Genomic DNA, 13,162 nt, shown 5'->3' with positions numbered 1-13,162 from the left:
AATTTGAGTTTTTGCCACAAAAATCTAATGTTCATTACCTATATCTGTGCAACCTGAGCTGAAAACTTTAGAATGGTGGATATCAGGATTAATGCTTAATCCACTCTTTTTCTTAATCTCCAGATTAAATATTGCTTGTTCTTCTAATGAATTTAATCTCCAGATTAATTAACAGATCGGGATTAAGGATAATACATTCTAAAGTTTTCAGCTCAGATGTCATAGACCTTAAATATTTCAAACTTTGGATTCTGTTAGACCAAATAATCTAAGTTTGAAATATCAAAGGTTTTCACTGCCAGGTTGCAAATATAGGGATTAGAAAATTTAATATTGTGGCAAAGACTCAATTCCTTTGAGAACAGGTTTTTCAATTGTATTTTCAAAACATAATATCACATCATATGTGTCTGCATAGAATGATAGAAAACACAAAGGAATTGAGTCTTTGTCACAAACTCTGATTTTCTAATTCCTATATCTTTGCAGTCCAAAGTTGCAGACATTTGATATTTCAAACTATGACTTCTGTTAGATCAAATAATATAAGTTTGAAATATCAAAGGTTTACGACATTGGGTTCAAAAGAAATAGGGATTAGAAAAACAGAATTTGTGGCAAGGACTCAATTCCTTTACTTGGCTGCCCTGCTCAACTCATTTGCAGTTTGTTGTATGTACTCCTACCTTGGAGTAGTCTCAAATCCTTCAACAACAAACTTGATCCGTTCCACGGCTTGTAAGAGATCTCTGTCTTTTTTGTGGTGTTCTGTAGAGCATCTCCAATTGATGGTTTTTTCCATGCCTCCATGTCCAACATATAACTAGTTGTTGTTATCAATAATGGAAGGCTTTCCTCTTTTAGATTCTCCAGCTTTGATAAGTGCTGCCATATTTTCAAGAGAAAAAAATACAACTGAATTTGCATTATTTACAAATCTTTTTAGCGGGTTTTCCTGTTTCAAAGTTTGCGAATGTTTCAAAAATCTGGTTTAGGCGTAAAATACAATCAAATGCTTTGTAGGCAAACTGTTATATAGGCAAAATGTTATGCAGGCAAACTGTTATATACAGGAAAAATGTTATGCAAGCGAATGTGAACGAGGCGAACGAGTACATTTCGCCTAGCACTCATTCGCCTAGTAGTCATTCGCCTGGTTCACATTCGCCTGTATAACGTTTTTCCTAATAGCTTAAAATTTAGGTTTTGAATTTTTAGGTATTGTTCAGTCTTTAATTATTTCAGGTTTAGATATTTCAAGTTTTTATTAATCTATTAATTACATTTTTATATTTCACGCCTAGTTACAATGTTTTGTTACTTAACTGTCAGATGATTATTCAGTAAGTTTTTAATTATTCAAAATAAATGTTTTAATCTATATGGTTGCCATGCAAACTTATGAACGGCCCCTTTTTAAAATGAAGTTTTTTCCTTCAGAGAGAAATTTTAGTTCCAAAAAAAATCTTTCATACGGCATGATACTTTTATTTAAATGTAAATTAGGTACAATTATCACCCTGAAAAGACAGGAGCTTGAAAGACAGCCCTGACCGATATCCCAGTATTAAGCAAATTGTGTTTAAACAAAATAACCAACCCTCTGTGCATGAATATGATTGATGAGTTTGTGTCGTTCCCTGTAAAGATGGTTCGGGCACACCTCTGCTCCTATGCTTTATAATATATATACATACAAGGAGAACAAAGCTAATGTAAAGGCTCGGCCTAATTATTTCTACTGCATAGATCATCCAACCCCGTCCTCCGGCCATTTATGTTTTATCCGTCCCTGCCACCCATACATACACACACACTGGTCAATTCGTCGCCGATGTCGAGGCGGGACACGCTCAAACCGGTCAGACGTGACCTTCCATGCGGGGAGCGCCAGGCCTATCTTATGCAGTCACTGCCTGTCTGTGCAAGGGTAGACATGTGAGCATGATAGTGAGACAGGCATGGAGAGGGTAAAGATATCCTCCTGCAGACAGGACCAGGATATCCTCAGAGGATCCTTCTATAGAGAGAAGGAGTCCCTGAGGGGACCCTATCCTAAGGATAAGGACTCCTTGAGAGAATTCATTGTGACGGAGCAAGACACGTTAAGAGATCCGTACTTAAAGGACCAGGATACATTGAAAGTGTCAAAGTGCGGGTGTGTACCCCAGATAAGTTTAGTTTACGAGGATGTAGGGAAGGGTGTCCCCAGATGGACCAAGAGAATACCGTTGTTAGGCCCACTGTGGTGTGTATCAGGAGCTACAGGAACTAAAGTGAGGAGAAGGTAAATAGTAATTGATAATAATTAATAATTGACAGCCATTCAAATTCAAGCTAATCAATCCTAAAGCTAAAAACAGAATAAATATGTTTTTGCCAACAAACTCAAATTTTCTAATCCCTTTTTCTTTAAACCTAATGTTGTAAACCATTAATATGATCTAACAGAATTAATAATTTGAAATCTAAAACATCGGGTTGCAAAGATAAGAGATTAGAAAATTCGAGTTGGTGGCATAAACTTAATTTCTTTAAAAAAAAGAAGTAGGAATTGTGACATTGTTTAAAATTTAAACAAGTCATTCTCTAATTAAATGAAGTTCAATTAGATGAAACTTAATTATAAGAAATGTAATTATATTAAATGTTTGTGCTTTTTGCTTGAACCATACCAGGCATGACTCTAGTGTTGATTTTGTACAGTTCTGTCTTTTTGTATCTGTCTGAAACTAAAATTTCTAATTCCTTTATCTGTGCAACCTGATTGTGTAAACATTTGATGTTTTATCTAACAGAATTCATAGTTTTAAATATTAAAGGGCTAAAACATTGGATTGCAAAAATGTAGAGATGTGAAAATTTAAGTTTTGGCAAAAATTGAGTTCCTTTGGTTGGTTTGTTCAAGAACTGTAAAATTGGATGAACTAATGAAGCCCAAATGTTATGCAGCACGTCACATGACCCCAAGGAAAGTTTTTTTTGGCTGTTCGAAAGGAATTGAGTTTTTGCCACAAACTCAAACTTTCTAATACCTAAATCTTTGCAACCTATTGGTGTAAGCCTTTCATATGTCAAATTTAGAATTCATAGTTTGAAATATCTAAGGTCTATGCCATTGGATTGAAAAGATATGGGAAAGAGAGAATCAGAGTTTGTGGTTAAGACTCAATTCTCTTTAAATTTTTGCTTCCAAGATTTCTCGTTTTATTTTATTTTTTTCAGTACAACAAGAAAACTGGTTGCGATATAAGTAACATATGAAGATAGAAAATGTTATTGGCAATCCCACATGTACGGTTTAAAAAATGAAAAGCCCCAAAAAAGAACTCAATGGCTTAAATTCATAATTTTGTTGCGGATCTTTTTACTCCCATCATATCGTTATTAGAAAAATTAGAATATATGACACAGCAAGTAATTGTACAATCGTGTAAACTGTAGTGTATAGTTTATATGATGGATTAGAAGGAAAGTATGTACATTGTACAAGATCCTATGATTAAAGTTAGAGTCTGATTATATACATCAAGGGAGTAAAAGTGGTAAATAAGCTGAGCTGGGACGAATTTTGCAGTAATAACACACATAGCTCACTACTTTTATTCATACCACAACCACAACCAATTTATACATGCAATCCTTTCAATGGAAGATGTGAGAAGACAGGGAGTAACAGGAGGAGTGAGGGTCGATGGGTGTGGGATGAAGGGGAGTAGGAGAAAGGGGAAGGGGTATGGAAGTAGGGAGGAAGGAAGTACGAGAAGGGGTAGTGAAGTAGGGAGGGCAGGGGGGGCAGAGTGCAAGAAAAAAGTAATGCTTTGGCTTATTTTTACTTCTACGTAAGCATGTAAACGATAACGAAATCCTGCATAAAAAATTTTCTTTTTAATTTTATTAAAATCGATTTTTAAAGTCTCCCAGAAATATCATCAAAAATGTTTTTTATCTCAATTTTTTCTTATGCGTTATTTCCGACTTATCCTTGTCACGGAATTGAGTTTTTACCACTAACTAAAATTGTCTAATCACAATATCTTTGGAACCTGATGGTGTAAATTTCCAATTTAAACTATTTGATCTAACAGACTTTATAGTTTAAAATATCAAAGGCATGCGACATGAAGATAAATGGGTTAGAAAATCAGAGTTTGTGGCCGAAACTCAACTCCAATATTCATACAGAAAATCAGAGTTTGTGGCCGAAACTCAACTCCAATATTCATACAGAAAATCAGAGTTTGTGGCCGAAACTCAACTCCAATATTCATACAGAAAATCAGAGTTTGTGGCCGAAACTCAACTCCAATATTCATACAGAAAATCAGAGTTTGTGGCCGAAACTCAACTCCAATATTCATACAGAAAATCAGAGTTTGTGGCCGAAACTCAACTCCAATATTCATACAGAAAATCAGAGTTTGTGGCCGAAACTCAACTCCAATATTCATATAGAAAATTTTAAAAATAATTAAATTGTTTTCATGAATATTTTCATTTTTTTTTCAAAAAAAAACTGTAAAATTCTAAAATTTGAGAAGACTTGATTCAAGACTTGATTCAATTTATTTAGAAATTGTTAACACTTGCTCTTTAATCAATATATATACTACACGTTAAATTTTCCAGGTTGACAACTTGTTTTTATTGTAAAATTTATTTGAATATAATAACAGGCAATAATCAACATGAGGTTCTTTAATTAAATTCATGAATATGTGCACGAATAAATGAATGATGGTACTATTTGCAAGTCTTATATCTGATATTAATTGAATCATTACTCTAAATCAATTTATTCAAGATCAGAATAAATCAAAAACATTATTCTTCCTTTACACTTCTTTAGAGCAGGTTTAGAGAGATATTGTGAACTCTTTCTTTACACTTCTCATAGAGCAGGTTTAGAGAGATATTGTAAACTCTTTCTTTACACTTCTCATAGAGCATGTTTAGAGAGATATTGTAAACTCNGTGTAATGATGTTCTTTCTTTGCTCTATTCACAGAGTTGGTTTAGATAGTTAGTGTAATGATGTTCTTTCTTTGCTCTATTCACAGAGTTGGTTTAGATAGTTAGTGTAATGATGTTCTTTCTTTGCTCTATTCACAGAGTTGGTTTAGATAGTTTGTGTAATGATGTTCTTTCTTTACTTTTCTTTTAGAGTAGGCTTAGGAGTAAATGTTTCTTGAATATTTTTTCTTCTCTTTTTGCCGTTTTTTATCCTCTAAATATAAAAATATATTGTTGAAGTTCTAACTTGAGTTGAATTTGGTTTCCTGTATTTGCCTATAATTAACTTGCCAACATGCCTACAGTTTTCAGTTCACATTGGGAGCAAATAGAAGATGTTCAATTATATAAATTGTTTGTTTACTTTAATATCAAGTATGAACTTGATGAAATTTAAGAGGTTCAGATGGTTTTAATAAACAACGGTTATCTGCTTTGCAATCGTTGTCATCGAAAGATAATATTAAAAACTTCAGTGTAAAATCCAAGTTATCTTTTTTATATGGATCCCAAATACGCAAATTTCTCCAAAATTTAGAAAATTTCCTGGCGTCAACATTTAGGAAATCCCAATATTTATTTTCTTTTTTCTTTTTTAAGTTCTGAGATTGTTAAATGTGTAAGTTGTATAATTTACAAGTTCAGAATTGTGGTTCAGAGAAAAGGAGAAGAGCAGAGAATAAGAAGACAAAGAGAGGAGAATAAGAGAAAACAAAAATTAAAAGGATAAAATAAAGTAAAGAAGAAGAAGACAAGGAGAGGGGAAAAATAGAAGACAATTAAAAGAATGGAAAAAAAACGACGAAGAAGGAAGAAAAAGAGTAGAGGAGTTAAGTCTTTTCCACAAACTCTGCTTTTCTAAACCCTATATCTTTGGATTCCAATGTCGTAGACCTTAGATATTTCAAACTATGAATGATCAAATAATGTAAGTTTTAAATATCAAAGATTTGTGACATTGGGTTCCAAAGATATAGGGATTATAAATTCAGAGTTTGTGGCAAAGACTCAATTACTTTAAAGTATTAACCAGGAGGTAAAGAGGAGGAAATGAGGATTATGGAATGAAAAGGATAAAAGGAAAAAGAAAATAGTAGATGAGAGGTGAAATAAGGAAAAGAGACGATGTGAAGATCGATAGAAGATTAGAAGTTTAAGAAGAATAGAGTAGGAGAAAGAAGAAGAAGAAAGAGGGGGGGGGGTAGAGAAGATGAGAGGAGAAAAGAGTAAGAGGGAGGAGGGTGTGGAGAGAGGACCAGGTGGATAAAATATACAAGGGTGTGGCGAAGAAATGTCTGTTCCTTGAACCTGTATATCAATACTGCACAAGCTGCAGCTGCTGCCTGTCATGTAATCATTATTAAATTATAGATTTCATGTTATTTACGTGTACATCACATTTTATGCAGATGGGACAAATAATGCTTTCTTATCCTATCTGTAAAATCTTTGTATGTACCTAGGAGTGGATACAGACAGGATTATATTTTGACTGTCTCGAAAATTTAAAATTTATAACTTAGGTCGACAGGTTTAGGTTGAAGAATCTACATTTGTCAAATAGATTCATATTAAAGAAAAATGTATATTTAATTTTTCTGCAGCTTTTTTTGTCCGACTTCCATTGATATTCAGATTAGTTTTGTATTTCTATCTTAAATTCCATTATTAAAGACACAAACTTTATATGTCTACCAGTATTGTTTTTTTTTCACCAGGGACCAGATTAAATGAATATGAGACATGGTTGAGCCACGTCTGTGCGGTTCAGCTACTTCCTGCTATTCATAAAATCCGTTCCCAGATCTCTTTTTAATCCCTTTAATCTCCCTAGGTCGGAATTTATTAATCATACGTTGCAGTCAAGGAGGATAGTTGAACCATTTTTCTCTCGCGCACTTTCGGCCAAACTAGAGGGTTATCTAACTATCCAGACCTAGTTCTACTTTCGGCCAAACTAGAGGGTTATCTAACTATCCAGACCTAGTTCTACTTTCTCTCGATAATTATCGATTCCTACCTTTAACTCTCTGTTCTTTTTTCTTCGTCTTTGCCGATCTCTCAAGATTTAAACTCTCATTATTTCCCATTATTACTGATCAGTGATCATCCTTTTTATTTCTTTATTCCCTCTATTATCTGTTAATCTTCCTTGATTTTTTTATTTCCCTTTTCCTTCACGTAAATTTTTTTGGTTCCCTTCACTCCAATAATTCTCCTGAAATACAATTTTCTTTTTCTAATTTCAAGATTTTCTCCACTCTTATCTTCTTGAATGTCTATCGTGTAATTATATACAAAGAGCCTAGATTCCTAGATTTCACCTGTCCTAAACTCTTCTCATTCTCAGCATCTTCAGGTTCCCATAAACTGTATAATATTGTTTTAGATCTCATATTTTAAAGAGACCGTTTACGATATTTAAGAAGGGGGTTTCAACAAACCAAATAATACAAGAATTTAGTCTTTGCCACAAACTCAATTTTCTATGCAGAAGTTATGGATGGTTAGAATGTAAAAAATTGCCTAAATATTTGTTTTATTTTTAAAAAATCTACGAAAAAATTATGAGAGTATCTTATAAACCAATGATATTAGAAACTTAACTTATTTGATCTAACAGAATACATAGTTTGTAATATCTAAGGCCTACGATATTGGGTTGCAAAGATGTAGCATGAATTAGGAAACCGGAGTTTGTGCTGGCAATTAGTTACAGTACAACATCTATTATTTTTACTGCAAGTTGAAATAAAAATGATACCGATTCAAATCATAGTTTAATCATGCCTCCTGTTCTTCGTTCTTTCCAAATTCGTGATCACAATTAACTTTCCAGTAGCGGTATTTCTCATTTTTAATTAGCTCCCATTCATGTCAATACAAATTTAAAGAAATTATTACGTTTTAATCCTATAGCCTTAAATTATTACAGTGTCTTAAGTTTAAAATTCGATGATTCTGTGTAAAAAATATTGTTCAATATGTTTCAAGAATTCAAAAAAAAATCGTTAAGAACGTTAAGAAAATGAGATTTTACCTCCTTACAATTGATAAATTCTGATTTGTATTTCTAGTGGGTTTTGATTCTGCGTGCGAGAACTTTGTGTGATCTATTAAATATCAAATTTGGCTTAAACCAAGATCAGACATTTGGGTTGAATAGGTTAGATTGTTGGCTGCTGCAAGATTGAAAAGAAAGTGATAGACGAGTCACTGACATAGGTGCTGACACTTTCCAAATCTATCCTTGGAATTTATATAATCTATAGTCTAATTATATAAAAAATATGATTTTTAAGAAATCTTGAATGATCTTGATTTGATTAAAGTCGTATTGAACCTCTTTAATTCTGGCCAGGTTGATCCCAGCTTTTCCAACACACATTTTAACAACGATTTCCCTTTCTATGATTATACTTCTTTTGAATGGACACCGCACCTTAAACTTTAATTCTGGCCAGGTTGATCCCAGCTTTTCCAACACACATTTTAACAACGATTTCCCTTTCTATGATTATACTTCTTTTGCGATGGTTATTCTTGTATTCACGATTATTTTAAAAGGAAACTTTTACGCTTTTTTTTTGTGTGTATCTTTAGGTTTAAGAGAATTCACATGATATTTTTTTTATCATCTTTCTCTTGGCTTTTTTTCGTGAGTGATAACTTAAAGTACATAATTGTAAAAAATTATATCTAGGGTTTACGTTTTTTTTAACTCGTGTCTTTTGATTGAAGTGACGACTTGAATGGACACCGCACCTTAAACTTTAATTTTCCACAAGGATACATTTCATTTAAAGGTGTTATCCAACTTTTACAATTCATCCCTGAAACTTGAATGAGAAGATGAGATTACAGCACTTTTTCAAGATCCTGCCAATCTTTCAAAATTAAATATCTTATCCTAAAGAGAGTTCCGGGTTTAAATATCAAAATAAGCTATGCTCAAATCTGGGAACATGTACCTATACAGTGTTCATGAAATGATACATTGTTTACTTATATTCCGTATATGCAATTAAAATAACAAAGTGGTCAGTTTTAAAAATAAAGATATTACATATTATGTATTTTATACATATAGATACACATCCGTATACAAACATATATATATAAATAAATTGCAGTAGACAGATTAATTATAAATACAGACTCAAGGTACAAAATGTATGGTTAATAAACACGCAATAATAAACCTTCCCCCCCCCCTTCTTCACCTTCAATTATAGTTTTTAATTTGTTCAGGATAACCCATTAACATGAATATACTTAATTATATTATAATTTAAAACCTGCGCATAAGACGTTATTTGTTGCCTCAAACTTTAATTTTCGAATCCCTATAGCTTTGCAACCCGATGGCGCAAACCCATGAAAGTCCAATTTTTGGCTAATTTATCTAATAAAGTAAGTTTTTAAACATCCTTGTCTCTCTATATCTCTCTCTTGTATTTAATTGGCCTTGAATTGGATTCTCCGAACTGAAAGAAACCCGGGGTGGTGAATACAGCTGATGAATGAATCGGAATCCAATTAAACTGGTTTAGAAGAACACGATTGATTGATTGTTTATTGATTCCTTATCAGCCGTGGAGGAATGTCTTATCATAAACATTGAGATCGGATGTCAATAGATAAAGTAAATATGATACTAACTTGATGATTTCGGAGAGAAATAGGCGGGGCATCTAAGGACGAGATTTTGATCTAAATTCTTTATTAATAAAGAGTGTTATGGTGTACAATTGAAATATACAATCTCCAAATGTTATGTTTATTTATTGAAAGGATTGTTTAAGTATTTTAAGTGAACACAAAATATCTCAGGTTTTCAAAGAAATTGAGTCTTTGCCACAAACTATGATTTTCTAATCAGCTATATCTTTGCAGACCAATGACGTATGAGCTAAGATATTTCAAACTATAGATTAGATCTAATAATAAAAGTTTGAAATATCAAAGGTTTACACAATTTAAATTTGTGGCAAAGACTCAATTCCTTGTACCGCTGAAAGATGTCCATGGGCAAACTAGAAACAAATGTTTATAAAGAATTCCGCTTTTTTTGCTCTTGTTTACATTCCAAGTAGCTCATCTCTAAATCATGTCCCTCTGACGGTCCTAATCCAAGTATAATGGGGATGCACTGTGATAGTAATTCCATTATCTGGGATATCTTGTCAAAGCACATTTTATTCCTCTTCTATTAAACTTGATTGTCTAGTGAACTGTTTAATCCTAGTCTTCTAATCAATCTAACTGCATGGACAAACGTAATCTGATAGATCTGGATAGACCAAACCTTAAGAAGAACAATATCTCCCCCCCCCCCCCCCCCCACCTAAATGCTAGCTCTCTGCCAACCAGGATTAACAAATTGCAAGGAAGCATGAGCTCCTGGCAGTAAGAAGGTGCAGGGACGGGTTAGAGGTTCCTCAGGAAACAAAAACTGGATTTAAACTTCTCCGAGTAGTTGTTTAGTCAGCATTTAATAATCCTTCCAGTTCTAGATTACTTCAAGAAATCTTAGAACCATGATTTATCAAATATCAGGCGCTTTACACATATTTTTAGATAAGCATGCAACATTAAGTCTTTAAGTCCTGTTTATGAATATGCAAATGTACAGAAGTTAAATATATATCAAACTCAAAAAAAATTCGAAATGTCATTCATTATCTTTTTTTCAGGGATAACGCAGTATACAGGAGCAATAGTTTCAAGTATGAAAGAAAAAGCCCAAACATTGGACTACGGTTAAAAACCTTGGATAAACCTCAACAACAACTTCAACTACAACAGCATCAGCTTAACCAACTTAAAGATGTTAAACTCAGAAAACCAGTTCAACCAGCTCAACCTGAACTTCAACAGGTAAACAATACACCGAGAAAATCCCAGTAAAACCCACAATGTATTTGGCCAGAGTACTGCAGATTACGTAATGGAAGCTTTAGCTTTTTACATTTTATTTTTTTCTTGTGTTGACGACTGTTTACCTCAGTCAGGTATTTGATAACTCGACAATTTACCTTAAAATTACTCTCTTTTACGCTAAATGTTTAAAATTTTTGAAGAATTTGAACAAATGCTTAACAAATCCGAAACCTAAAAAAGTTTACATAACCTTAACCATGTATTATCCTTAAAAAAACATGCAACTTATTCCATTTTGAAGCAAATTTGCCCATTTAAATGCAGAAACAATTCTTGACTCATGGTTGTCAAATAATTTCCATGGTGTGGCTCAAAAAATAACTTTTGCAATTTTTCAGACCTTTATTTAATCTAAAGGGTTTTAATTTTGATTTGAAAAACGATGCAGGCGAGACTTTTTTTCTAATTTTTAGATACCGTTTTTATAATTGCTTATTCTAGACGTTCGTGATTAACATATCGACACTTTTTTTCTTTTTCCATTGAAAGTCCAGGTTTTCATGAGGATATATTTTATTCATTTTTAGCAAAAAATGTATTTTACTTAACATGTAAGCCATCTTAAAAGCTTTAAGAAAAAAAATGTTTGAATTTTTAATTTGTTTCGACATTTATGAGAGACCTCCATGTTGTTTCGATATTCAGGAGAATCCTCCATGTTGTATCGATATTCATGAGAGACCTCCATGATGTATTAATATTCGTGAGAGACCTCCATGTTGTTTCGATATTCATGAGAGACCTCCATGTTAAAACCGATATTCATGAGAAATCGCCATGTTGTATTGATATTCATGAGAGACCTTCATGTTCTATCGATATTCATGAATGACCTCCATGTTGTATCGATATTCATGAGAGACCTCCATGTTGTATCGATGTTCATGAGTGACCTAAATCTCAAACTGAAATATTCCCTTTACGTTAATTTTAAGGAATTCCGTGTTCAAAGGATTTCAAATTGAAAATTGGAGAGACATTAAAATTCTTTCAAATTCTCTAAATTACAATAAGTTGTCAAAAATACATTTTTGATGTTTCGTAATTCCTAAATTTGAAAAATTATTGGATTTACAATTGTGTAAATGTTTTCGTAAATTATTCCGAAAAATAACCAATTTCACCAATTTAGATGCCACTTGAATTTGAAGTCTTGGTGGCGTGAACAGTTGGGGGATGAGATTTATTTCATTTTGTTTTTCACAATAGTGATGGCTTGGAGTTCTAAAAAACATTCAGAAAAGACTTTTTTCTCCAAATTTTAGATTTCATGTTGATTTTGCGACGTTAAAAAGCAAGTGAGAGAAAAATCACCAAAATACGACGAAATCCAAAGTTTAGTATTGAAACAATAGATTTTGGAATATTGAAATCTTAAGAATGCGTTTATCCATAAAAAAAATTGATCGCGGAAAATTTACTCAAATTTGTATAGATTAACAATACAGTACAATTGCTGATGGAAAAATAAAAAAAATTAAAAATTGAACACCCTTAGTGTGCACGTGCGTGGCACTGCAGTTTAACCCTGTTTATAGCTGTGAGAACTGACGACAGGATATTGCTAATCATTTAATTAATTTCTTACAAATCTACAATATATCTTAATAAGCCTTGTCATTCATCGTATCTTTAAGGGAATAAATAATATCCGGTTCTTGAAATAAATAATATCCGGTTCTTAAAATAAATTAATTTATCGACATATTTGTGATTAAACTTTATTGATTATCTATGAATGAACTAAACTAGATAAAAAAACACTATTTGTAACAGTAACTTTGGATAATCAGTATATCAATATCAGTATTTATGGATAAGCTGAACTATATTAGTATCCATGGCTAAACTGAACTGTATTCAGTATCTGTGGATAATCTTAAATATGTATTCAGTAGGTATTGCAAACTGAACTATGTACACATTGAACTATGTTTAAGGATATATAGATCAAATGTGTATTCACTATCTATGAATAAACTGAACTATCTAGATGTTCAGTACATATTCAGGATCTACGGATTGATATATGAACTATATTCAGGATCTACGTATAAACCTGAACTACAGTGATCCCCAGGATGCAGCAGAACTAAATGGAAACTTCAACCAGGGATTCCAGCAGGTATATTTTCAAGAATAGATTTTCTCTCAAAATAAGCCACTGCCTTGCAAGGTTGCAGGCCACATGGATATTAAAGAGAGG

General features: G+C 32.6%; 1 protein-coding gene across 1 annotated transcript in view; it reads left to right on the top strand.

The window, feature by feature from the left end:
• Positions 1-1,896: 1,896 nt before the first annotated feature.
• Positions 1,897-13,162, top strand: part of LOC111704511 (uncharacterized) — a 37,281-nt gene continuing 26,015 nt past the window's right edge. The window contains exons 1-3 of the mRNA XM_023477144.1: positions 1,897-2,287; positions 10,710-10,893; positions 13,001-13,081. Of these exons, the coding sequence (XP_023332912.1) occupies positions 1,962-2,287; positions 10,710-10,893; positions 13,001-13,081 (591 nt within the window). The 5' untranslated portion in view covers positions 1,897-1,961. The remainder of the gene's footprint in view (positions 2,288-10,709; positions 10,894-13,000; positions 13,082-13,162) is intronic.

The sequence above is a fragment of the Eurytemora carolleeae genome, unplaced genomic scaffold, assembly GCF_000591075.1.
Source record: "Eurytemora carolleeae unplaced genomic scaffold, Eaff_2.0 scaffold79, whole genome shotgun sequence".
Lineage (NCBI taxonomy): Eukaryota > Metazoa > Arthropoda > Copepoda > Calanoida > Temoridae > Eurytemora > Eurytemora carolleeae.
The sequence above is the reverse complement of the archived record's forward strand: the minus strand, read 5'-3'. Positions and strand labels throughout refer to the sequence as shown.